Source organism: Pristis pectinata, chromosome 31 (assembly GCF_009764475.1).
Source record: "Pristis pectinata isolate sPriPec2 chromosome 31, sPriPec2.1.pri, whole genome shotgun sequence".
In the NCBI taxonomy this organism is placed as follows: domain Eukaryota; kingdom Metazoa; phylum Chordata; class Chondrichthyes; order Rhinopristiformes; family Pristidae; genus Pristis; species Pristis pectinata.
The window spans coordinates 20889354-20915699 of record NC_067435.1 but is presented as its reverse complement, the minus strand read 5'-3'; the positions used below and the strand labels follow the sequence as shown (position 1 = coordinate 20915699).

The following is a 26346-nucleotide window of genomic DNA, read 5'->3' as shown; positions in this document are numbered from 1 at the left end:
CCCTCTGAACCTCCTCCCTCTCCCACTTCACCTCTGCCCTGTGGTTTCAAAACCCCTATGAAAGGGAAATGATTCTTACTATTTACTTCATCGTTCCTCCTGATACCTTTGTATCCCTCTGTCAGATCACCCCTCAGCCTCCTCCCCTCCAGGGACAACAAACCCAGTCTAACCAAGGTCTACCCTGAAGTACCCCAATCCAGACACCATCTCCCCTGTACCCTCTCCAGTGCAGTCCCTTCTCTCTGTGCGGTGACCAGAACCACACCCAGTGCTCCAGCTGTCCCCTTCCCAATGGTGGATAAAGCCGTCACCTGCTGTCCCTGCGCTTCTGGTCTCTGCAGCAGCTGATGAAGGCAAACATCCCATGTACCTCCCTCACCACCCCACCTACCCTGTGCTGCCACTTTCAGGGATCTGTGGTCCCTCTGTTCACCGACACTCCCTGGGGCCCCACCATTTACTTGGTACGTCCGACCCCAGTAAACCTTCCCCAGTGCATCACCCCACTCGTGTCAGGATTAAATTCCCTCTGCCGTTCCTCTACCTGATGTTCCAGCTGCTGAATCTCATGTTGTGGTCTGAGACCATCCTCCTCACTGTCGACGGCACCACAGATGTTTGTGTCAGCCACAGACTCACTGATCACACCTCCTACATTCACAGCCAAGTTGTTCCTTGGTGTGTATCACAGACATCAGTGATGCCAGCACCAATCCCTGTGGGACACCACTGGTCCCAGACTTGCAATGGGAAAACCAACCCTCCACCACCCTCTGCCTCCCATTTCCAAGCTCATTTTAGACCCAATATCAATGTGCCTCAGATCCCCTGGGTTGTAACTTTCTGAGCCAACCTCCCATGGCTGAACTGTCACAGAGTCAGAGAGTTATACAGCAGGGAAACAGACCCTTTGGCCCAACTCGTCCGGAACTGACTAAGTTAAGCTAGTCCCATTTGCCTGTGTTTGGTCCATATCCCTCAACCTTTCCTACCCATGGACCTGTCCAAATGTAGTTTAAACATTGTAATTGTACCCACCCCTACCGCTTCCTCTGGCAGCTCGTTCCATATACCCACTACCCTCCGTGTGGGAAAATCTGCTTCTCTGGACCCACTTAAATCCCCCCCTCACCTGAAACCTCTGCTCTCCAGTTTTAGACTCCCCTACCCTGGGGAGAAAGACTGTGACCATCCACAGAACATAGAAGAGTACAGCACAGAACAGGCCCTTCGGCCCACAATGTTGTGCTGACATAGCTATTCACTCCTGCCTATAGAATGCCCCTCTATTTTCCACTCATTCATCCACCTTATCTGTGCCCCTCATGATATTATAAACCTCCATAAGGTCAGCCCTCTGCCTCTTATGCTCGAGGGAAGACAGCCCCATCATCTCAGATGGGTTAACGTCTTTGTGTCCAGCTGACTGCCGTCCTCCCACCGGCACAGCCCCAGTCACTGCAGTACAGCAACACCATGATCACTTTGCACTGAAGTGAACCCTTTTTGTTTGAATTGTGTTCTTTCTTATAAAAATTGTGTATAATTTATGTATAATTGATGTTTTTCTTTGGAATGCTGCTTATCTGATGCTGCGTCTGTGTGATGCTGCTGCAGGGAAGTTCTTCATTGCACCTGTGCACACATGTACTTGTGCCTGTGACCATAAACTCGAGTTAGACCTGTACAGCTGTTGAGTCACAGAATAACACGGCACTGAAAGAGGCCTTTGGCCCAACTCGTCCGTGCCGACCAAGGTGCCCATCTGAGCTAATCCCATTTGCCCATCTTGGGCCCATGTCCCTCTGAACTTCTCCTGTCCGTGTACTTATCCAAATGTCTTTTAACTGTTGCTGTTGTACAATGATGTCACGTGATGGACTCCTGCACTCAGTGATGAAAACATGCACACGCCAAACACCGCCTTCACCTTGTCCACTTGTGTAGCCACTTTCAGGGAACAATGTACTTGTACCCAGAGGGTCTCGGTCCTACACCACTCTCCAGGGCCCTGCTGTTTATTGTGCAAGTCCTCACCTGGTTTCACTGACTGAACACTTTGCACTGGTCGGAGTTAAATTGCATCTGCCGTTCCTTGGCCGATTTTCCCAGTTGATCCAGATCCTGCAGCAATGATAGATAACCTTATTCACTGTCACCTACAAACTTACTGACCATCCATCTATATTCTCATCCAAACTGTTAACAAAGATGGCAAACAACAGGGGACCCATCACCAATCCCTGTGCAGACCACTGGTCACAGGGCTCCCATCTCAGAAACAACCCTCCACTGCCACCCTCTGTTACCAAGCCAATTATGCATCCAGTTGGCTCACACACCCTGGACCCATGGGATCTTCACTTCTGGGCCAGCCGACCATGTGGGACATTGTCAAAGGCCTTGCTGAAGTCCTTTGAGACAATGTCTACAGTCCTGCCTTCATAAGTCCCTTTGGTCACCTCTTCAAACAATGCAATAAAATACATGAGACATAATTCCCCATGCACAAAGCCATGCTGACAGTCCCCAATGTGTCCTCGCCTTTCCAACTGCAGGTAGATCCTGTCTCTCAGAATCCCTTTCACTGACTTTCCTTCCACAGATGTCAGGCCCACTGGTTGTAGTTCCCTGGCTTGACCTTGCAGTTCTTCTTAAATAAAGGCACAACATGAGGCACCCTCCAGTCCTCCGGTACCTCACCCATAGTTAAACATGATCCCAGCAATATTTCCTGACTTCCCACAATGTCCAAGGAAGGTCCTCACTGAAGTCCATGTAAATAACATGTGCAACACTACCCTCATCAATGTACATAGTTACCTCTTCAAAACATTCAATCAAATGAGTGAGACAGCATTTCATGCGAACTGGCCTGTGGTGAAAGCCCGTCAGAGTCACTGACTCCCTCCAGGGGAGGAAATCCGCCGTCCTCACCCAGCCTGGTCTCTGTGTGAATCCCGGCCCACAGCAGTAGGGCTTACACCTCCCTGCTCTCTGAACTGGGCTGGAAAGTCACTCCAGGCCGATTGGGGAATAACGGTGACACTGCCGGCGATGCCCAGCCGGAAAAGAATAAAACCATTCCCTGGAATGTCTAGCACAGAGTGAGGCCATTCACCCCACACTGGACGAACACGGGCCGTTCAGACCTATCCCCTCCGTCGGCCCACAGCCCTGTAGGTTCAGACTTCCCGTGCGGGGCTGCGCCTTGGATCATCTTCACCTCCCCGTTGTAAATAACTCGGTCAGATCTGAGATCTGCAGCCTCCTCTGTCCCAAGGGCAGCAGCTTCCACTTCCGCCTCCCCCGCCCTGTCAGTGGCCCCGGACCCTGGGCAGTGGGGGCGGGCTGGGATTGGTCCCTTCACATGTCCAATCAGAAGGTTAGTTGAAAATCTTAATTTTCATTCGTCCAAACTGACCAATGACAACCCTCGCCTTCCCCAATCCCTTATTAGCATAGGGCAGGTGCACTGCCTATTTTATCCGCACTCCGAGCGGGTTCCGCTTATTTCTGGGTGTGAAACCGATAGAAGCAATGCCTGATCCGGCGAAAGCTGCCAAGAACGGCGCTAAGAAAGCGGTGTCCAAAGCGCAAACCAAGGCGGGCAAGAAGCGCAAAAGGGCGAGGAAGGAGAGTTACTACATCTACAAAGTGATGAAGCAGGTTCACCCCGACACCGGCATCTCCTCCAAGGCTATGAGCATCATGAACTCGTTCGTGAACGATATTTTCGAGCGGATCGCGGGCGAGGCTTCCCGCCTGGCCCATTACAACAAGCGGTCGACCATCAGCTCCCGGGAGATCCAGACGGCCGTGGGCCTGCTGCTGCCCGGGGACCGGCGAGCTAGCCAAGCACGCCGTGTCGGAAGGGACCAAGGCGGTGACCAAGTACACCAGCTCCAAGTGAAGCTCCACGGAGTCCTGACAAACCAAACCGAAAACCCAACGGCTCTTTTAAGAGCCACCCAGAGCTTCAAGAAAGAGTTACGATAATATTTCAAAAATTGAGTTTGAGCACATTTGTGACGGGACATGTTTGCTTCGTAAAGTAATTCGACGTGTGTTCGTGATGATCAAAATTTGAGGTTCCACTGCCTGATACAAACCTGATGCTGTTGAATCCAGCCCACTGCACTGACACGGGAACTTTACCCTCGTTTTCTATTTCAACTTGTCTGTATCTTTACACACTGCACTCATAAATCTTTACAGAGAGAGCGGTTAATGTGCACAATGTGGTTGCACGATTTCTGTTGTTGTGGTTTAATTGCTGTGAATGCGATGTATTACCTGCGGTCCCCTGTGGTTTAACTGCCCTGAATCCTGTTCTTACTGGAGATCACAACAGGTTCACGGACCTTCCACAGAACAACTTCTAACGCTGCAGTCTCTGCTCCGACTGCAGTCTGTGAATAGCGACCCGTCCACAGCATGATGCGTTTCACACACAGACAACAACCGCTGTTGTGAATCAACATTTGTTCCGATCGGTCAGCAGTTGAAAGAATTTTAAGATTAATTTCTCTCCTAATTGGGAACTAATTCACACACGATCTGTTTTGCAACGGGATCAGAATCCTGTCCACACATAGAGATCTGTAATGTATTTGTGTTTTTGAGTTTTATATAAATTATTTCTTCTTGCCGGCTTTCCAAATTTCACATCATCATTTCGGGGTCTGACGGTTAGTTTTGGTGCTTCTCCTGCTGTCACCTGTTCATTGGTGAATGAGCCCGCTCTCTGATTAGGATATCCCTCTCACCAATGAGATCAGGCGCTTCACCACCGGTTATAAGCGCCGTCCCGCATTCCCCCAGGAAGTACAGGGGCGAGTGAGGGACAATTTCCTCATTTTCGGTAAAATATTCTATGTTCCGGAAAGTGAGGGGATTCGGGACGGGGAGGGAGTCCGGGCTGAGGGGGACCGCTTTATGCGCAAATAAATGGTGGTTTGTTTCAGGGGAGAGAAAGCGCTTTAGACCAAGACATACGGAGAGGTGTCAGCGGCACATACACTGAACGGAAATACCGCAGACCCACGCCAGCCGGTGCTCAGCCCTTCCACAGACACTGTGGGTGGCTCTGAAAAGAGCCTTTGTGTCGTTCGATTGAAGCTTCGCCGATTTACTTGCTCTTGGGGTTGATGGCGCCGTTTTTGTTTTGGGCAACAGCACGGCCTGGATATTGGGCAGCACCCCGCCCTGAGCGATGGTCACTCCTCCCAGCAGCTTGTTGAGCTCCTCGTCGTTGCGGACGGCCACCTGCAGGTGTCTGGGGATGATGCGGGTCTTGTTGTCCCGGGCCGCGTTGCCGGCCAGCTCCAGGCTGGTGTCAGAGGCGCCGGCTGGAGGGAGCAGTTTCTCTGCAGCGGCCCTTTCAGCGCAGCTTCAGCCGGCTCAATGCTTCCCCTTCCCAGCCCATGGGATCTGATCCCAGGGGGAATCAACCCCCGGGCCCTGCATCCTCAGGCCGCCCCGCGGGGACAGAGGCAACACTGGAACCACAGGCCCGCTGCGGCCTCCCCAGTGTCCGCCCCCCGGCCGCCCCCGGCTCCCGGCCCCTCGCTGCTCTTCCCTTCTCTGCCCCGCTACTGAAGGCGGCGACCCGTCCGCCTCCTTCCCCACCCGCTCTCCCTTCAGTGCGGCCCCCCCACCCCGGGCACACGGAATCCGGCCCCGGGGTAAAGCCTCAACCCCGGGCCCAGGCCTCGCCGCCTCGGGGCTCGGCCGGTTCGCTGCCTGTCACGTGACGGAAGCGGCAGCAGCCCGGGAGGCGGGGCGGAGCGAGCTGTCAATCAGAGGAGCCGCTGGGACCCTGTCAGTGTTGCAGAGATATTGCTGAAACTCTCCTGAAAAAAAGAGCTTCAGAGAGAGACATTTCGACGCAAAGTCCTTATCTGTTGAAGGGAAATAGAAATTGTAACCGAGGGAGAAGATTATATAAAAATGAACAAAATATGACAAGGAAACTTAGAAATAGGTCGTCAGAAATGGCAAAATATAAATAGTAACCGTTTCTCCTGGGACTGCTTTCCAAACAAACATTTGGAATGTGGCTGCGGGTGCTTTGCAAAATGAGTCAGAAGGGTTCCTAATAGAAAATTTGGAGATAACAGAGGCCCAACCGGTTCTTGCCGACCAAGATGCCTTTCTAAGCTGGTCCCACTTGTCGACATTTGGCCCATATCCCTCTAACCCTTCCATATTCATACACCTGCCCAGGTGACGTTCAAATACTGTTATTGTACCAGTCTCAACCCCTTCGTTGACAAGACCCTTAACAGTGCTGGTGCACCGAGGGATCTTGTGTTCCAGGTCCACAGCTCCCAGAAAGTGGCAGCACGGGTTGATAGAGTGGGAAAGAAGGCGAATGGCGTGCTTGCCTTTATCGGTCGAGACATTGAGTTCAAGGGATGGGAAGTTATGTTGCAGCTTTATAAAACTCTGGCGGGGCTGCATCTGAAGCATTGCCTTCAGTTCTGGTTGCCCCATTATAGGAAAGATGTGGAGGCTTTGGAGAGGGTGCAGAATTGGTTTCCAAAGATTCTGCCTTGATTAGAGGATATGATCAATAAGGAGAGGTTGGACAAATGTGGATTGTTTTCTCTGGAGTGGCTGTAGCTGGGAGGAGACCTGATAAAGATCGAGAAGATCATGAGATGCATAGATAGAGTAGGCAGCAGGGATGGTTTCCCCAGGGCTGAAATATCTAAGACCAAAGGACATGCATTTAAGGTGAGAGGGGGTAAGTTACAAGGAGATGTGCAGGGTGAGTTTTTTTCTTACACAGAGAGTGGTGGGTGCCTGGAGTGGGCTATCAGGGTTGGGAATGGAGGTAAATATGATAGAGGTGCTTGAGAGGCACGTGGGTGTGCAGAGAATGGAGGGGCATGGACATTGTTTAGGTAGAAATGAGTCGAGTAATTAGGCATTTCATTACCAGCTTAAGCAGTTCAGCCCAGCATGGTGGGTGAAGGGCCTGTTGCTGGGCTGTACTGTTCTCTGGGAACAAAACAGGTGCAAGTCCATGATGAGTCACCGAGTACAACAGCACGAAAAAAGGCCCTTCAGCCCAACTGGTCCATGCCGACCAACTGGTCTGTTCAAGAGTCTTACAGCAGTGGGAGAGAAGCTGTCCTTGAGCCTGGTGATACATGTTCTCAATACTTTTTATCTCCTGCCTGATGGAAGGGGGGAGAATAGAGAATGACAGGGTGGGAGGTGACTTTGATTATGTTGGCTGCTTTCCCGAGGCAGCGGGACATGTAGACAGAGTCAATGGAGGGGAGGCTGGTTTCCGTAATAGACTGGGCTGCGTTCACAAAGTCTTTCTCTGGTTTGACCAGGAATTGCAACAGCTCACACTGATCTGGATTGAATGACATTTACCATTCCTCAGCTGACTTCCCCAGCTGACCACGATCCCACTGTAATGTTTGATAACCTTCTTCACTCTGCACCACACCACCTGGTTCAGTGACATCTGCAAACTGACCAACCACGGCTCGTACATTCTCATCCAAATCGTTCATATAATGATGAACAACAACGGGCCCAGCACCCATCCCTGTGACTCCCACCATCAAGGAAGTTCTGTATCCACTGAGCGACCTCTCCCTGGTTCCCGTATGATCTCACCTTCCAGACTATCCCTCCATAGAACCATAGAAACATAGAACCATACAGCACAAAACAGGCCCTTTGGCCCACCGTGTTGTGCCGTCCATCAGACCACCCTCACACTACCTAACCCCTTCCTCCCGCATATCCCTCTATCTCACATTCCTCTATATGCCTATCCAACAAGCTCTTGAACCTGTTCAATGTATCTGCCTCCACCACCACCCCAGGCAGTGCATTCCATGCACCAACCACTCTTTGGGTGAAAAACCTCCCTCTGACATCTCCCCTGAACCTCCCACCCATAACCTTAAAGCCATGACCTCTCGTCTTGAGCATTGGTGCCCTGGGAAGGAGGCGCTGACTCTCTACTCTATCTATTCCTCTCAATATTTTATATACATCTATCATGTCTCCTCTCATCCTCCCTTCCAGTGAATAAAGCCCTAGCACCTTAAGCCTCTCCTCATATTCAATACTCTCCAATCCAGGCAGCATCCTGGTAAATCTCCTCTGCACCCTCTCCAATGCTTCCTATAATGAGGCGACCAGAACTGAACACAGTACTCTAAGTGTGGCCTAACTAGAGTTTTGTAAAGCTGCATCATCACTTCGCGGCTCTTAAACTCAATCCCACGATTTATGAAAGCCAACATCCCATTGGCCTTCTTAACTGCTCTTTCCACCTGTGAGGCAACTTTCAATGAACTGTGAATATGAACCCCCAGATCCCTCTGCTCCTCCACACTGCCAAGTACCTTGCTGTTTACCCTGTACTCTGCCCTGGAGTTTGTCCTTCCAAAGTGTACCACCTCACACTTCTCCGGATTGAACTCCATCTGCCACTTGTCAGCCCAGCTCTGCATCCTATCAATATCCCTCTGTAAGCTCCGAAAGCCCTCCACACTATCCACAACACCGCCTATCTTAGTGTCATCCGCAAACTTACTAACCCAGCCCTCCACCCCCTCATCTAAGTCATCTATAAATATCACAAAAAGTAGAGGTCCCAGTAACCGATCCCTGTGGGACACCACTAGTCACTGCCTTCCAATCCAAGGGCACTCCTTCCACCACAACCCTCTGCTTTCTACATGCAAGCCCATTCCTAATCCACACAGCCAAGCTTCCTCGGATCCCTTGGCCTCTGACCTTCTGAAGAAGCCTACCATGAGGAACCTTATCAAATGCCTTACTAAAATCCATGTAAACCACATCCACCACACCGCCCTCATCAATCTTCCTGGTCACCTCCTCAAAGAACTCTATCAGGCTTGTGAGGCAAGATCTTCCCTTCACAAGGCCATGGTCCATGGGGGACCTCGTATAATGCATGTTCCTTTATGGTTTTCCTGTGAATGATGTGTCTCTGATGCGATGTGCCTGTGATGCTGCTGCAAGGAAGTTTATCATTGCACCTGTGCGTACATGCATTTGTCGATATTATAAGAAACTCGACTTTGATATTCTGGTCAAAGGCCTCGCAAAAGTCCATACAGACAACATCCACCGCCCTTCCCTCATCAATCCACCTGGTTACCTCTTCAAGAAACTGTTCGTGAGATTAACCGGGGAATTGAAGAAAAAAGTAAGGAGGTTTGGTGTCGATTATACAGAATATTGTTGATCACACAGCTGGAGCCTGTGAACGGTGTTGGTCTCCTGTTTAAAGTGAAAGTGCAGCCCCCGTAAGAGGTGAGGCCAACCCCAATCCAGGGATCAGAGACCGTGAGGAGCGCCGGACTCGGAGTATTTAACAGTTACTGAGCTGGGAAACTACAAGTTGCCCCCGAGACTCCGCAGCACAGGTGGAGCAGAGAGGAAAACCTGTCCTGGGAACTGTGCATCGGGCCCACAGTTTGTGCTGTGAAGGTGCAGATGTGAACATTGTGTCAGAGAGAGTGTGTTAAAGGGGCGGGCGGCATAGACTGGTGTCACTGTGTTTGTGGGTCCGATCACATCGCCGGATTTCTCAGTCCCTCCTGTGGAAAATGAAAAGATTTCCCTGTCATGGGATCTTCCCGCTCCCCAGCCCAGTCCTGAAGTGGGAATTAGTCACAAAGTTTTAGTTGGTTTCAATATTTTAGTCGAAAAGCAGCGAACATGTCAGCTATCGGGGAGAGAACACGCTCAGTGCAGCAGTGAAACGGGTTTAAATGGAAAGCGCTGCCTTTAATTCGGATCAAACTTTCTTTACAGCAAACATTCCGGCCTCAGACACTGACTGGGACCAGTCTGGGTCTCCGGGGTGTCTGATTTTAATTGGAATCGGAGAGTTTTTGAGGAGAGAGAAACACAGAGAGACGGAGCGGCCGGGAGCTGACGGCGGGATGTCTCCGCCCCGTCCGCTCGCTGCCTTTAAGTTGCTCTGTGACGCCGCCTCTCGCTTCATTTCTCACTCGGTTCCGAGTGTCAGAGTTTGTGCAGAGTCGCCGACATGACCGAAACCGCAGCCGCCGAAGCGGCTCCTCTAGCCGCGCCCGCCGCCCAAACCAATGGTCCCAAGAAGAAGAAGGCGCCCGCCCGGAACAAGGCAGCCGGTCCCAAGCTGGGAGAACATCGACCAGATTGTGGCGGGTTGTCCCGATAAGAGGGGGATGTCCGTGATCGCCATCAAGAAGGCTGTGGCCGCCAGAGGCGTCGATGTGGCGAAGCGCAGCGCCCTGATCAGGTTGATCATCAAGAGGAAACTGGAAAAAGGCTCCCTGCTTCAGACCAGGGGCGTGGGCTTCTCCGGCACCTTCAAGGCCGCTAAGGAGAAAAGTTCCGTGAAATTGGTGAAGAAATCGAAGAAACCAGCGCCCAAGAAGCCAGTGGCAAAAAAATCTCCCACGAAGAAGTCTGGAGCCAAGAAATCGGGGGCCAAGAAAACTCTCACAAAGAAACCAGCGGCTAAGAAGGCCACGCCGAAGAAAGCCAAGAGCCACAACAAGGTCGCAGCCCCAAAGACCAAGAAATCGGTGAAAGCCAAGCCGAAGCCGAAAGCAGCGAAACCCAAGAAGGCAGCTTCCAAAAAGAAGTGAATTAAAAAGCACAACTTGTAAAGACCTGAACCCAACGGCTCTTCTCAGAGCCACCCACATCTCTCGGGAAAGAGCTGATCCCGAATTCCTGTCCCGGGACCCGGCTCAGATTTCGGGGGAAACCATAAACTCCGGGATCCCCGGTACCTCGCTGAACCCATCCCGTCCCGTGTCCGAAATAAAACCCAGGGAAGGGGATGTCTGGACCGACCCTCACTCGGTCAGGGGATGTGTTCGGCTCCAGGCTCCGTTCAAGGCCGTTTCCTTCTCACAGATGCCGGCAGAGAGCGTCTGTGGGACGGTAACGCTGGCGGAGATTCCCCGCCTCACAGCCCAAAGAGCAAGACAGGTTCCCCAAGACAGGTTTCGGGCCAGGCCTCTTTTTTAGGATCCCAGTCAGTCTTCAAGAAGGATCTTGAACTAGAAACTTTGACCGCCTGCTTTTCTCCACGGATGCTGCCCATCCTGCTGAGTTCCTCCAGCATCATCGTGTTTTACATCTTGATTCCAGCGTCTGCAGTCCTTTGTTTCTCTCAAATTAACGTATTTCTGTATTTATGCAGTAATATTACTGACTGATCCTCAAAATGGAAAAAGCGCGACTAAAATTTTGTACCCAGCGCATTGCTTCGTTTTTTTTATAGATAAACCGGTGGGAATTGGCGGTTGTGGAAAAGTGGGGGCGGAGCTGGGAGATGAGAGGCCGCTCTCTGCTCTGTCTGTCCCTCTGACTCTGTCTCCTCCCCTCCCCACCTCTCTCTATCTCTCTCTCCCTCTCTCCTCTCCCTCTCTCTCTCTCTCCGCCTTTCTCGGGCAGGTCGGGGCGCTGTGTATAAAAGGAGACAGCAGCAGTCGGTGTGTCACTGAGCAGCGACTTGAGTGAAGCAGCATCATGTCTGGCAGAGGCAAAGGAGGTAAAGGACTGGGCAAAGGCGGAGCCAAGCGGCACCGTAAAGTGCTCCGTGATAACATCCAGGGCATCACCAAACCAGCCATCCGGCGCCTGGCTCGGCGCGGCGGCGTCAAGCGCATCTCGGGTCTGATCTACGAGGAGACCCGCGGGGTGCTGAAGGTTTTCCTGGAAAATGTGATCAGGGACGCGGTCACCTACACCGAGCACGCCAAGCGCAAGACGGTGACTGCCATGGATGTGGTTTACGCTCTGAAACGCCAGGGCCGCACTCTCTATGGCTTCGGCGGCTGAAGAACTCGCCCCTTTCTCCCGAGCACAACACAAAGGCTCTTGTAAGAGCCACCCACCGCCTCACAGAGGGAGCAGTGACCCGGCAGCATGAGTCGATGGAAACTTTAATTATTTGATTTTGGTTAATGCATTTGTTGATATGTTGGGGGTTCAATATCGAGTTCATGGTAGATTCCTGTTATCATTTTAAACTGCACCTTCGGCTTTGTTCTCGCAAAGTTCTTTGTGAATACAGTAAAATTAATATTGGTCCCAATCCTGTTCTCCATCTCCCGCAGACTGAACTCCCGACAACTCGGGAAGCGATTGAGCAAATGTGCTGCATACATTCAGATTCCGCTCATTCAGGAAAATAAATTTTACATCGATTACTTAAATGGTGAAATGCAGTATATTTTTGTGACTCAAATGAATTGTAAGAAACTTTCCTCCAGGCACCGTTCCCGGTTGCTCTGAAATTGGCGGGCGATTTGAATTTGCACCGGCAGCCAATCACACTGCAGTCTGATTGGCTGAAGTCACGAACAAGTTTGTCAGATTGCAGTCTCGGCTCAGACCGCAGTTTGTGAAGAGAGACCAGTCCAAAATCCTATGCATTTCAAAAACAGACCGATCGCTAATGTGAATCAGTTTTTGGGGGTGAAATGATCAGAAATGCTGAAATCAGAGAATTAAAAGTTAATAATCTTTTGGCGGGCATTTCAAATTTCAGGAGCTTGACGGTTACTTTCCGCGCTTCTTACGCTGCCCTCTGTTCATTGGTGAATAACACTGATCTCTGATTGAGTTATTCCTTCCACCAATGACATTAGGGACTGTTCCACCAATCAGAAGCGCCCCACTGCATTCCCACAGATGGTACAAGAAGGGCGAGTGCGGGAGGATTCCTTCATTCTCTGTGAAACGCTTGGTGAGATTGTGGAAATGTCCGGACGCGGAAAAGGCGGTAGTGGTGGCAAAGCTCGGTCCAAAGCCAAGTCTCGCTCGTCCCGGGCCGGACTGCAGTTCCCGGTGGGCCGTGTTCACAGGCTCCTGAGGAAGGGCAACTATGCTGAGCGGGTGGGTGCCGGAGCCCCTGTCTATCTGGCTGCTGTGCTCGAATATCTGACGGCTGAAATCCTAGAGCTGGCTGGCAACGCGGCCCGCGACAACAAGAAGACCCGCATCATCCCCAGGCACCTGCAGCTGGCCGTCCGCAACGACGAGGAGCTCAACAAGCTACTAGGAGGGGTGACCATCGCGCAGGGCGGAGTGCTGCCCAATATCCAGGCCGTGCTGTTGCCCAAGAAAACCGGCAGCGCCAGCAAGTGAAGCGACAGAAAATGAACCCAGTGACCCAAAGGCTCTTTTCAGAGCCACCCACAGTGTCTGGAAGGGCTGATCCGCAGCTGCGGTGAGGGCGGGGAAGGAGCTATATGAAATCTGCAATAATAAATGAGACTTTCGTATGTTGACGGGCCGCAGAGCAGAATGAATTCAATTATGATTTACACGTTTTACTGTAACCAGGTCAAGTGTAGATAGCGGCGCAGAGTCCGCTGAACAGCAGTAACTCCCGGCACCATTGCCAATGAAGCCCCGCAGAATGCAAGCACCGCTTACAGCACCAGAGCAAAGAACAGCCGGGCTCGGCTGAGCACCGGCTAAGGCGAGTGCGGGGGCATTTCCGTTCTCGGCAACCGGCCTGTGTATCTGCCAGAGCTGAGACACCGCCCTGCGATCTTCGTCTGAAACACCCGGAGTAACTTTCTCTTCCTGTTTCCGCAATGTTCCTCCCGCCTCCGCCAGTTGAAATAAGCTCTCTCCCAGCGGAGATAACAGCGGGATCACTGGGTGGGCCAGGAGTGGGGGAGTTCAGAAAGGCCACCACTTCCAGAGTACCGACCCACTGAGGGGGGATTTTAATGTCCAACCACTAACGTCACAATCCCGCTCTTCCTGACCTGATGCCGCCCAGTCTGTGTTCCACAGTGCGCTTTGACGCTGGACTTTACCGGTGTGTGACAGGTGGGGTCATCCACCCGGTCACTCCTTCCTGAACAAATTCAATCACCAACAGTGCAACCGGTGACCAAGTGGTGCGAATATTTTCATCTGAACATTTATCTACAAAACCCCCACTTAGCCCCGCAGAATTGTCTATAATTACCTGAATATCTCTTGCATCCAGGTCTCCCCTGAAATATAATCGAACATTGTGGGGGAGAAACAAGTTAATATTTCAGGCCAATGACATTTCATCAGATCTCCGGGTCACTGCTCCCTCTGTGAGGCGGTGGGTGGCTCTGAAAAGAGCCTTTGTGTTGTGCTCGGGAGAAAGGGGCGAGCTCTTCAGCCGCCGAAGCCATAGAGAGTGCGGCCCTGGCGTTTCAGAGCGTAAACCACATCCATGGCAGTCACCGTCTTGCGCTTGGCGTGCTCGGTGTAGGTGACCGCGTCCCTGATCACATTCTCCAGGAAAACCTTCAGCACCCCGCGGGTCTCCTCGTAGATCAGACCCGAGATGCGCTTGACGCCGCCGCGCCGAGCCAGGCGCCGGATGGCTGGTTTGGTGATGCCCTGGATGTTATCACGGAGCACTTTACGGTGCCGCTTGGCTCCGCCTTTGCCCAGTCCTTTACCGCCTTTGCCTCTGCCAGACATGATGCTGCTTCACTCAAGTCGCTGCTCAGTGACACACCGACTGCTGCTGTCTCCTTTTATACACAGCGCCCCGACCTGCCCGAGAAAGGCACAGAGAGAGAGCGAGAGGGAGAGAGAGAGAGAGAGAGGCGGGGAAGGGAGGGGACAGAGTCAGAGGGACAGACAGAGCGGAGAGCGGCCTCTCATCTCCCAGCTCCGCCCCCACTTTTCCACAACCGCCAATTCCCACCGGTTTCCCCACAACAGAACGGAAACACGGCGCTCCGGACAAACTCTCTCCCACACCGGGTCCATGTTGAAGGATTTCCCGGTTTCACTGCCTCCCCTGCTCCCGAATTATCAGAAATCCGTTTCCGTTCGACAACAAATACTTGAGGGAGCGGGTGAAAGTGACGTCGGTCCCTCCCCGGGCCCATGAACAGGGCAGAGCGCCCTCCTCACACACAGTAGTTGGTGGGGGAGGTTGCAGAGGGCTCCAGTGATGAGAAGATTAATTTATGAAATATTAATCTGGGAGAGTTGGGTTACCGGATAGTGAGGGGGGGAATGAAAACCACGGTCACAGGAAGGGGCAGGAATTATAAGCAGATCTGTGCTCCCTGTGACTTCTGCTGTGAAGGTAAAGTTGTGGCGAGGGAGCTGGTGCAGGAGGGACGGCTTCAGGTACGGGGATCATTGGACTCTCTTCCAGGGCAGGTGGGACTGGGACAAGAAGCAGGTTCCATCTAAACTGGAGGGGAACCAATGTCCTTTCAGAAAGGTTCACTGGTGCTGGTTGTGAGAGTTTAAACTTGTGTAGCAGTTGGGTGGGAACCAGACCAGTAGGTAAGAAGGGGCATTGAGGGGAAGGTAGGGCTGAGGTCACGTAACATTGAAAGGAAGTCCGGGCAGGGCCAGGGTAATGACCCCGCTGGTGGTGAGGGGCTGAAGTGTGGTTATTTCAGTGCAGGCAGTGTACAGTTCAGGCAGATGGACTTGGAGCCTGGATCAGTACGTGGTACTGCGGTGTTGTGGCCATTACACAGACCTAATTGAGAGAAGGGAAGGACAAGCAGCAACGTTCCAGGGTTCAAATGTTTCAGACACAATATGGAGGCAGGTAAACGAGGTGGGGGAGCTGCACGGCTGATCAGAGAGAATATCACAGCGGCACTGAGGGAAAACACACTGGACACCCGTCCACTGAGGCAGTAAAGAAGGTGCAGTCACTGTGATGGGGTTACACTGAAGGCCTCCCAATAGCCAGCGGCAGAGAGAGGAACAGATGCAGGCAGATTATGGAAAGATGTAAAAGCAACAGTGTTTTCATAGTGAGTGGCTTCAATTTCTCCAATATTGACTGGGGCTCCCTTAGTGCCCAAGGCTCAGATGGGACAGAATTTGTTAGGTGCGTCCAGGAGGGTTTCCTGAAACAGTCTGTAGAGAGTCACACCAGGGAAGGGGACATACTCCACCTTGCATTGGGAAGTGAGCCTGGCCATGTAAGCAGAGTTTCTGTGGGTAAGTACTTGGGCAATAGTGAACGGAATGGTTTTGGGGCTCTTGAGGAGCATGGAGGTGGATACCTTCCAAGAGACTGACAGGTTATTGAACGGGTCAAGAGAGGAGATTGCTGGGGCCTTAACAGAGATCTCTGTGTCCTCTTAAGGTATGGGGAGGTCCCAGAGGACTGAAGGATGGCCAGAATTTTTCCTCTCTTTAAGAAGGGCTATTGGGACAAACCAAGAAATTATAGGCCGGTGAGCCTTACATCAGTTGTAGGGAAATTATTGGAGAAGATCCTTGGGAATAAGATCTACTCAGATGTTAAAAAGCATGGACATGTGAAGGACAGTCGGTGTGGCTGTGTGTGGGGAGGTCACACCTTACAGACTTGAGTGTGTGAGGTGATGAAAATGATCGATGAGGGGAGAGCAGCGGGTGAGGGATACATGGACTTCAGTAAAGTTTTCCACAGGTTCCACATGGCAGGCTGATCCAGAAGGTAAAAGGCAGATGGATCCATGGAGAATTGGTTGGTTGGATTCAAAACTGGCTTGGCCACAGAAGATAGAGTCTGGTGGTGGAGGGTGTTACTGTGTCTGGAGGTATGGATATTGGTTTATTATTGTCACTTGTACCAAGGTACAGTGAAAAACTTGTCATACATACCGATCATACAGGTCAATTCATTACACAGTGCAGTTACACTGGGTTAGTACAGTGTGCAATGAGGCAGCACAAGTAAAAAGCAATAACAGTACAGAGTAAAGTGTCACAGCTACAGAGAAAGTGCAGTGCAATAAGCTGCAAGGTCAAAACAAGGTAGATTGTGAGGTCTGTGACCAGCGGTGTTCCACAACGGTCAGTGGTGGGACCTGTTGTCTGTGATATATATATTTGATTAAAATATGTGATCAGTAAGTTTGCAGATGACATAAATTGGAAGAGTTGTGGACGGTGAGGAAGGTTGACAAAGGATTCAGCAGGATATTAACCAGCTGGAAATGTGGCTGGATAAATGGCAGAAGGAGTTTAATCCAGACAAGTGGGCAGTTTGGCATGTCGAATGTAAGAGGAATGTACAGAGTAAATGACAGGACTCTTGAGCAATGATGTTCAGAGGGATCTGGGGCTGCCAGTCCTTTGCTCCCTGGAAGTGACAAGACAAGGAGAGAGGGAGGTACAGAAGGGATACGGCGTACTTGTCTTCATCAGTTATTGTGTTGAGTTAAAAAGTCAGGAAGTCACATTGCAGCTGCATAAAACTTTGTTTGGGACACATTTGGTAAATTGTGCACAGTTCTAGTCACCACACTACAGGATTCAGAGAAGTTTCAAAAGAGGTTCACCAGATTGCTGCCTGGACTGGAAAGTATTAGCTGCAGGGGGAGGTTGGTTAAGCTTGGGTTGTTTTCTCAGGAGCATCGGAAGCTGAGGGGAGACCTGATCAAAGGAAATAAAATTACAACAGGCAAAGCCAGGATGGACGGAGTCATTTTCCCAGGATGGAAATGACAAATACTGGAGGGTATGGCTTTAAGCTGAGACAGGGATAAGATTAAAGGAGATTTGCAAGGCAAGTTTTGTTTCATATAGATAGAGAGTGATGTATATGTACAGGATTCAGCAGGATATCGACCAGCTGGAAATGTGAGCAGACAAATGGCAGATAGAGTTTAATCCAGACAAGGTGAGGTTTTGCATGTTGGGAGGTCAAATGTAAGAGCAAAGTATAGCGTATGTGGCCGGACCATGGTGAGGTCACATCTGGAGCATTGTGTCCAGTTTTTGTCACCGTGATGTAGGAAAGATGTTCTGAAACTAGAAAGAGCACAGAAAAGATATATCAAGATGTTGCCTGGACTTGGCAGCCTGAGTTACAAGGAGAAGTTATGTAGATTGGGATTGTATTCCCTGGAATGGAGGAGATTGAGGGGTGATCTGATAAAAGTATATGATATCATGAGGGGCATAGACAGGGTGAATGCACATAGTGCTTCTCCAGGGATGGTGTGCTAAAAACAAGAGGGCATAAACGAGAGATTTAAAAGGGACGTCAGGTGCAGATTCTTCACATAAACAGTGGTGCATATTTGGAATGAGCTGCCAGAAAGAGTGGTTGAGGTGGGAACATTAGCAACATTTAAAAGCCATCTAGATGAGCACATGGATAGGAGAAGTTTAAAGGGCTATGGGCCAAATGCGGGCAGATGAGACCAGCTCACTGGGCAACACAGTTGGCATGGATGAGTTGGGCTGAGGGGCCTGTTTCTGTGATATATGACTCAATGACAGCATTGATGTAGAGGGATTCTGGGTACACATCAATAGCTCCCTGAAAGTGGAAATATAAGTAGAGAGGGTGGTAAAGATGATGTACAGCATGTTTGTCTTCATCAGTTGGGGTGTTGTGTTAAAAGTCAGGGAGTCATGTTGCAGCTGGATAAAACTTTGACTGGGCCACATCTGGTGCATTGTGTGCAGTTCTGGTTGCCCCATTACAGGAAGGATGTTGAGGCTTTAGAGGAGGTGCAGAGGAGGTTTGCCAGGATGCTGCCTGAATTAGAGACTATCAGCTATAAGGAGAGGTGGGACAAACTTGGGTTGCTTTCTCTGAAATGTAGAAAGCTGAGGGGAGGCCTGACTGAGGTAGATAAAATTGAAAGGTAGAGACAGGCTAGATAGAGTCGTTTTCCCAGGATGGAAATATCAAATATGAGACCACATGGATTTAAGGTGAGAGGGGGAGAGTTGAAAGGAGATTTATGTGGCAAGTTTTTTTTAAGAAACACACAGAGAGTGGTGGGTGCCATGATGGAAATGACAAATACTGGACGAAATGGCTTCAAGGTGAGATGGGGCAAAGATTGAAGGAGATTTACATGACAAGTTTTGACTCATATACACATAGTGTGGTAGGTGTGTAGGACGTGCTGACAGGGGCAGAGGTGGGAGCAGATACAACAGCAACATGAAGGGGCATTCAGACAGGCCCATGAACAGGCAGGGACTGGGGGACACACACCACGAGCAGGCAGATGTGCAGTTTAAATTGGCATCATGGTCGGCCACACATGGTGAACCGAAGGGCTGTTCCTGTGCTGTTCTGTTCTGTATTCACTGCTGGGTCTGAGGCCCAGTGGGCAAAGTGTAAAAGGAGGATGGGAGGAAATATTTTATTCCTACACTGAGTGTGGTTCTCATCTGGGACTCATTGCCTGTAGGGGTGGTGGGAGTACCCAATCAGGGTGTTCAAAGGGGAATTGGACAGGTCCTTCATGGGGAATAACCTGCAGAGCTGGGGGGGAAAGAGTGGGGGAGGGGACTGATGAGATTGTTGTACTGTGATCTGGCACACACTCGATGGGTTGAATGGCATCCTCCTGTCCCAGAATGATCCTGTGCCTAGTAATGGCCTGAAAAACACAATGCGGTCCCCTGTGAATCTCCTGAAGTCCAGGATGGACACGGTCAGTGTGTGTAACAAGGACGCACTTCTGTAAAAACTCAGGCACTGTATCCCAAGCACACTGAGCTGCCAGAGCAGAGCACCAGCCAGTGAGGACACAGACCAGTACAACACACAGCTCTCTAATACAGGGACAGAGATTTAACAAAACACAACATTGATGGCCCAGAGCTGGACAATCCCAGCATTGCACTGTAACTCTGACCTATAAACATCATCAGCACTGTACTGTAAGGGTACAGACCTTTACAACAGAAGGCACTGTACTGTAAGAGCATAGATCTTTACAACAGCAGGCACTGTACTGTGAGAGCACAGACCTTTACAACAGAAGGCACTGTACTGTAAGAGCATAGATCTTTACAACAGCAGGCACTGTACAGTAAGGGCAAAGACCTTTACAACAGCCGGCACTGTACTGTAAGGACACAGACCTTTACAACAACCAGAACTGTACTGTAAGGACAAAGACATTTACAACAGCCAGCACAGTACTATAAGGACACAGACCTATACAGCAGCCGGCAACATTATGTAAGGCCAGAGATCATTACAACAGCCGTCACTGTATTGCAAGGACACAGACCTTTAGAACAGCTGGCACTGTACTGGAAGGGCACAGGCCTTTACAAATGCTGGCACTGTACTGTAAGAGCACAGTCCTTTACAACAGCCAGCACTATACTTTAAGGACACAGACCTTTACAATATCCAGCACTGCACTGTAAGGACACAGACCTTCACAACAGCCAACACCATTATGTCAGGGCGCAGACCTTTACAACAGCTGGAACTGTACTGTAAGGACACAGAACTTTACAACAGCCAGAATTGTACTGTAAGGGTACTGAACTTCAGAACAGGTGGCAAAGTACTGTAAAGGTCTCTGTCTTTACAACGCTGTAATATAAGGGCACAGACCTTTAAAACAAATGGAACAGTACATTAAGGACAGAGACCTTCATAACAGCTGGCAATGTACTGTAAGGACACAGAACTTTACTACAGGTGGCACTTTACTGTGAGGGCACAGACCTTCATAAACGGCTGCACTCTACTGTAAGGACACAGACCTTTACAACAGCTGGCACTGTACTGTAAGGGCACAGACCTTTACAACAGCTGGCACCATTATGTAAGGGCACTGACCTTTACAACATCCGAAATTGTACTGCAAGGACACGGATTTTAACAACAGTAGGCAGTAGACTGCAAGGGCACAGACCTTTACAACATCTGGCACTGTACTGTAACTCTACATGACTTTACCACAGCCAGCACTCTACTGTAAAGGAATAGACTTTTACAAGGCACAGACTTTTATAACAGCCAGCACCGTTATATAAGGGCACAGACTTGTACTATAGCCAGAACTGTACTGTAAGGACACAGACTTTACCAACAGCCAGCACCGTTATGTAAGCACACAGGAGCTGACAAAAGCTGGAAAGGTACTCTAAGGACACAGAAGACTTGGTCAGGACTCAGGGCTTTATCTGCCTTTGTGCAATGTAAGACCTCCAGCACCTCCTCCACTGTCATGTGCTCTCTCTTAAAGACATCTCTGTCCCAAGTTCCCTGCCATTCATGTCCTTTTCTTCAGTGAGTACAAATGAGAAACATGTGTTCAGGACCTCACCCATATCCTATGGTTCACATATAGATCACCTTGTTGATCTTTAAGGAGCCCTGTTCACTCCTACTTTTTAACTGTTGTATTGGAAGCGTGTGTCTGGGTCTTGGGCTCAGTGTGTCTCTGCTATCTGACACTGTGGAATTGATGAGCTGTCGGTGCCTCTGTGCTCTGTAACGTACCTGGTGTGTGAGAGACGGAGCGGCTGCTCTGTTCCTTGTGCCTCGGGAAGAGGGAACATCAGAGTTGATTGAAGTTTCTCCCCGTGGGAAGGAAAAGGAAACGGGATCAGTGAGGGCGAGGTAAAAGGCAGACGGCTGTGTGAAGCTGCCGGTGCAGCCAGTGCCAGTGTGTGAGGCCGCTGCAGGGCTGCAGCTCTCAGCTTCTGCCGACCAGCAGGGGGCGGCAGCTCCACCCCAAGTGAGGGACACGCACACCGCCACATCCCGGCACGGATCCGGGAATGGGACTGCCCATGGAACTGAGAGATTTGCACATCTCGCATTTCCACTCACCTCTCCCGGCGGACTCGCCGCTCAACCGGAGCCAAACAGCCGCTGTTTAAACTGTGTCCCCCACACTCCTCACCGGGAGCCTGCAACAGACGCTCTTTGTAAAACTGCCCCCACCCTGAGTGTCCGGCCCTGTGTCCACCGCTCACTGTCAAGTAACAACACACACGGGGAGGCTGGAACCAGATCGGGGACTTCCCTCCTGGTCTGGGGAGAGGAAGCAGCAGTGACCGTCCACAGGCAGCCCCTTCCCACTTCGCCTCCCCCGCCCTGCCCATCCCAAGCCCGGGACCGACCTCTCCCTCCCCACTCACTCCATGTTCCGGGCCCAGTTGTTGCTCCACTCCGCCTCTTCCCTCCAGCCGCTGCCTCCTTTGCCCCGGGTCCGGACTCCATGCCGATCCCTGAGCCCATCTGCGGAGCCGCTCCCAGAGCGATGCGCTGCTGGAAGGATGCTGCTGTCAGCGCCCTGCCCCCGGGCCCGGGAACTCTCCGTTCCCGGCTGCTTTAAACCCGCTTCCGCCGTTCGCTAAGGGAATGGTGCTCACAGGCGGAGCTGCAGCACACGGCGCATGTGCCCTGCCGCCCGCTGTCAATCAGGGCCGGGAGCGGTTCTACTCGGCGCATGCGCTCCTCTCCGCCTGACGTCACAGAGCGAAGCCCAGCCGGACCTTTCCCCAGTTCACTTTGATCCGAGTCTGAGCGAAGGTTCCGGGGCTGGGGGAGGGACAGGGCCGCTTTACACCCGGGACCCGTCCGCTGTAGAACATATCCATTTGGGATCGTTCTCTGTAAAGTGTTTCCTGAGGCTGAACACAAATTCCCTTCTTCTCGGGAGACTCTGCTGTCCCGGGCTCACTGCAGACCGGCCTGTTCCACAATGCGAGTCTCCGATAAACTGATTACTTCAACATCAAACTCTTTGTCGGTTTTAGTATTCAAAAATTCTCTCGTATTTCCCCTTAACTTTGGAAATAACCATCTCCCCGTCGGGGAATTGAACCCCGTCTCCCGCGTGACAGGCGGGGATACTAACCACTATACTAACGAGGAAACGATGGAACGATGTAGCCCATCTTTCGGTTGTCAAGGTACAGGAGAACTCACAGGATCACACTAATGTTAGTTCATTGATTGTGCAACCGGTGCCATTCAGACTCCCACCTCACTGTATGAACGGAGGGGTCTCTGGATCTCCAGCGATTCAGTCACTTGTTGTGCTTAATGAGGGAGGAATGACCCGTCATAAAGCAGCTCGGGGGCTGGTGATCGAGTCACAGAGTCAAACAACACTGGAGAAGGTTCAGCACCCGAATGGGCCGCAGCATCACAGAGTGATGGTGGTGTAGTGGTGAGCATTGCTGACTTCCAAGCAGTTGACCCGGGTTCGATTCCCAGCTATCGCAGGTTTGCAGTTTTGAAGTTCAACGGTCTGTACAGGAGTGCAGGGTCCGAGAGGTCTGATCAGGCTAACTTGCTGAATTCATGTAGTTTGATGGGTGAGTGTAACAGAGATCCCATTGCTGTTTCATTAATTATCGCTTACTGTGAGCAGGCCAATGGTCAGGGAAGCAATTTCCGTCCCTCACCCTTTTCTCAGGAAATCGATGAACGGATCACTGCAGGTTCCTGCTGTCACTCTGTCCAAGATTCCCACACTTGCGATCGCCCTTATAGGAAGGATGTGGAGGCTTTGGAAGCGGTGCAGAAGAGGTTTACTAGGATGGTGCCGGGATTGGAAGTAACAAGCTGGACAAACGTGGGTTGTTTTCTCTGGAGCTTCAGGGGCTGATGTGAGATTTGATGGACTTTTAGAAAACTATGAGAGGCAGAGATAGGGCAGTGAGTCAGGATACTTTTCCCAGGATAGAAATGTAAAATGCTGGAGGGCATGCATTTAACGTGAGAGTGGGAAGTTCAAAGGAGATGTGTGTGGCAAGTGTTTTACACAGAGAGCGGTCGGTGCCTGGAACAAGCTGCGAGGTGTGGAGGTGGAAGCAGACACGACAGTAACGTTTCAGAGGCTGTTAGATAGACACATGTATCTGCAGGGAGCGGAGGGATATGGATCAAGTACAGGCAGAAGAGTTTAGTCTAATTCGGCATTGAGTTCGGCACAGACATGGTGGGCCGAAGCGCCTGTTCCTGTTCTGTACTGCTCTATGCTCTATGATCCCAACGTCCCAGATGATTTGTTTACACTAAGTGACGTCTGTCTGTTCACCCCCGCTCGCTGTCTATGTTTACCCCGTGCAATCTCTCCCCTCACTCCCCCTCCGTTCCGACACGGACTACACCCGGTGCTTCTGCACCGACAGGTGTAATAGAGGGTCACAGGCCCTTTGGCCCAGCATGTCCGTACCGACCATAACTTTCCGGTCTGTGTTAAACCCGTTGTCCAGCACTTGTCCCATAAACGTCTCCGCCTTGGCGATGCAAATACTCATCCGGATACTTCATCGATGTTGTGAGAGCTTCTGCCTCCGCCACCCCCTCAGGTCGTGCGGTCCAGACACCAACAACCCTTCGGATGAAAACCTTCTTCAGACCGTTTCCAAACCCCTTTCCCCTGTCTCGGAACTGGACATTGCTGCCCGTCACCCGTCTGTCATTGTGGCCTCTTGTTTCCCCTTTCCAGGGGTAAAGGCGGCCTGTCCTGTGTGTCCCACAGCCCCGTCACGTGATGTGTTTGGTCTCACCCTGTCAGAGATGTTCCCCTTGACCCCCCCCCCCCCCCCCACTGCCCACTCCCCACCTTCTCTGCTGCTGAACATTCACTTGTTCTTTCTCTGTCCCGGTTCTGCTGACGGGTCCCGGCACTGAAGCATTAACTCGCTTTCGATTTCCCCCTGACCTGCTGAGAATTTCCAGCGCTTTCTGTTCTACGGCAGAGCTCAGCCTCACACACCAGACTGCAATGTGTACTGGACTGTAGCTGAGCACAACAGGGACCGTCGTTCTCCCCTACTGACCTGTCCACATAAAATGATGGAATGAAAGGAACTTTGATATTGAAACTCGACATTTTCATTCTCCGTGAAGTGAAATGAATATTATGTGGATGTGTGACGTGACAGCGTCCTGTTGTAAAATGTTCAGCTGAAGAACAGCAGAGGATGGTTTTGATCATCGACCTCTGGGTTATGGGCCCAGCACGTTTCTGCTGCGCCGCTCTGCTCCGAGACAAACAAAGTGCAACTTTCTCTGTTCCCCCTTTGATTCTTTTTCGCTGTTTTCCTTTCCGATTTACACAGTTTCTTTTGCTGGTTTCTCTTTTCTTCCCCCTCACTTACTACGTTATCTCCTCCCTATAATGTCTCTCTCCCTCTCTCTCTCTCTTCCTATCTTTGTTCCTTACTCCCTGTCCCATCCGTTGCCATCCCCGTGTTATCTGTACGCTGTCCCGGTCGGATACCATGTTCCCAACATTTCGGTAATAACGGTGTTTGACATTATTAAATTGACCCTGTTACTGCGGCCCTGCTGTCGGACATTCTGTTTCTCTTCCTCTGTGTCCCTTCCGCCTTCTTTGGCTCAAATGCCAATGTACAGAGCAGAGGGCACTGTCTGTGCTGCAGTGGGGGAATGACGTGGGGATACTTTAGTCTCCCCGCGGGACACCATGCAATGGCTTCACCCACACTTGGTGGTGGCTCATTTTGTCCAATCCCGAGGTCTCATTAACTTCCCAAACCTGTCATTGTTACTGAATAAATGTCAGAATTCCTTCAGTGTTGAAGGGCCTGCAGCTCATTGTCTCTGTGTGACCCTCCTGATGCAGGTTGTCGACCTAAAACGTCGACAATTCCTTTCCTCCCACAGATGGAGCTTGACCCACTGAGTTCCTCCAGCATTGAACTGTGCAGCACAGGAACAGGCTCTTCGGTCCACAATGATGTGCCAAGCTACTTAAATTAGTAATCAAATGCCCAACTAAACTAATCCCTTCTGCCTACACAATGTCCATATCCTACCATTTCCTACACATCCATGGGCCTATCTGAGAGCCTCTTGAATGCCCCTTTTGTGATTGACTCCAACACCACTGGAGGCAGCGCAATCCACACACCCACAACACTCGGTGTAAAAAAACTCCCTGCCATTCTCCTTTGAACTTACCTTTCTCACCTTAAATGCACATCCTCTGGTATTGGACAAGGTAAGATTAAGAGGCGCCTCTCTGGGAGTTGGTGATGGAAATATTAGAGGTTAGTTATGATAAGATAAGATATCTTTATTAGTCACATGTACATCGAAACACACAGTGAAATGCATCTTTTTTTGCGTAGAGTGTTCTGGGGGCAGCCCACAAGTGTCACCACACTTCCTGCGCCAACACAGCATGCCGACAACTTCCTAACCTGTAGGTTTTTGGAATGCGGCAGGAAACCGGAACACCCGGAGGAAACCCACGCAGACACGGGGAGAACGTACAAACTCCTTCCAGACAACGGCTGGAATTGAACCCGGGTCGCTGGTGCTGTAAAGCGTTACGCTAACCGCTACACTACCGTGCCATGGTAGATGTTACTTTCCCAGCTCTCTGTGGTTCGAGCCCACAGCAGGTTTGCATTTTACTGTCCGTCCATTCTGCAGTCAGTCGGAAGTCTTCCAGGGACTTGCACCGGGAATTGTTCAAAATTCAAGATCACCACCGTGGAGATACCGGGGATTGAACCCGGGACCTCATACATGCAAAGCATGTGCTCTCCCACCGAGCTACATCCCCACGGCCACTCCGTAATTTCAAG

The 26346-nt window shown here is 51.0% G+C and overlaps 3 protein-coding genes, 2 non-coding genes and 2 pseudogenes across 6 annotated transcripts in view; 4 read left to right on the top strand and 3 right to left on the bottom strand.

The window, feature by feature from the left end:
• Positions 1 to 26346, top strand: part of LOC127584842 (histone H4) — a 1041564-nt gene that overhangs the window by 957793 nt on the left and 57425 nt on the right. The gene's annotated exons all lie outside the window — the stretch shown is intronic.
• LOC127584839 (histone H2B type 1-O-like) lies at positions 3445 to 4644 on the top strand (annotated as a pseudogene).
• On the top strand, positions 10047 to 11537 carry LOC127584830 (histone H1-like; annotated as a pseudogene).
• LOC127584831 (late histone H2A.2.2-like) lies at positions 12697 to 13310 on the top strand. Its single transcript, XM_052041792.1, has one exon. It carries the CDS (start codon positions 12712 to 12714, stop codon positions 13165 to 13167), a length of 456 nt encoding a protein of 151 aa, XP_051897752.1. The 5' UTR covers positions 12697 to 12711; the 3' UTR covers positions 13168 to 13310.
• Positions 13865 to 26346, bottom strand: part of zgc:163040 (uncharacterized protein LOC100038789 homolog) — a 73381-nt gene continuing 60899 nt past the window's right edge. Inside the window, 1 exon segment of the mRNA XM_052041854.1 lies at positions 13865 to 14506. Within this exon segment, the coding sequence (XP_051897814.1) occupies positions 14188 to 14506 (319 nt within the window). The 3' untranslated portion in view covers positions 13865 to 14187.
• trnad-guc (transfer RNA aspartic acid (anticodon GUC)) lies at positions 22578 to 22648 on the bottom strand. The gene has a single exon. It is a non-coding gene; the product is annotated as a tRNA-Asp (tRNA).
• On the bottom strand, positions 26253 to 26324 carry trnaa-ugc (transfer RNA alanine (anticodon UGC)). Its single transcript has one exon. It is a non-coding gene; the product is annotated as a tRNA-Ala (tRNA).

Coding starts and splice junctions, on each gene's coding strand:
- LOC127584831 (XM_052041792.1), top strand. CDS start 12,712: ATGGTACAAGAAGGGCGAGTGCGGGAGGATTCCTTCATTCTCTGTGAA.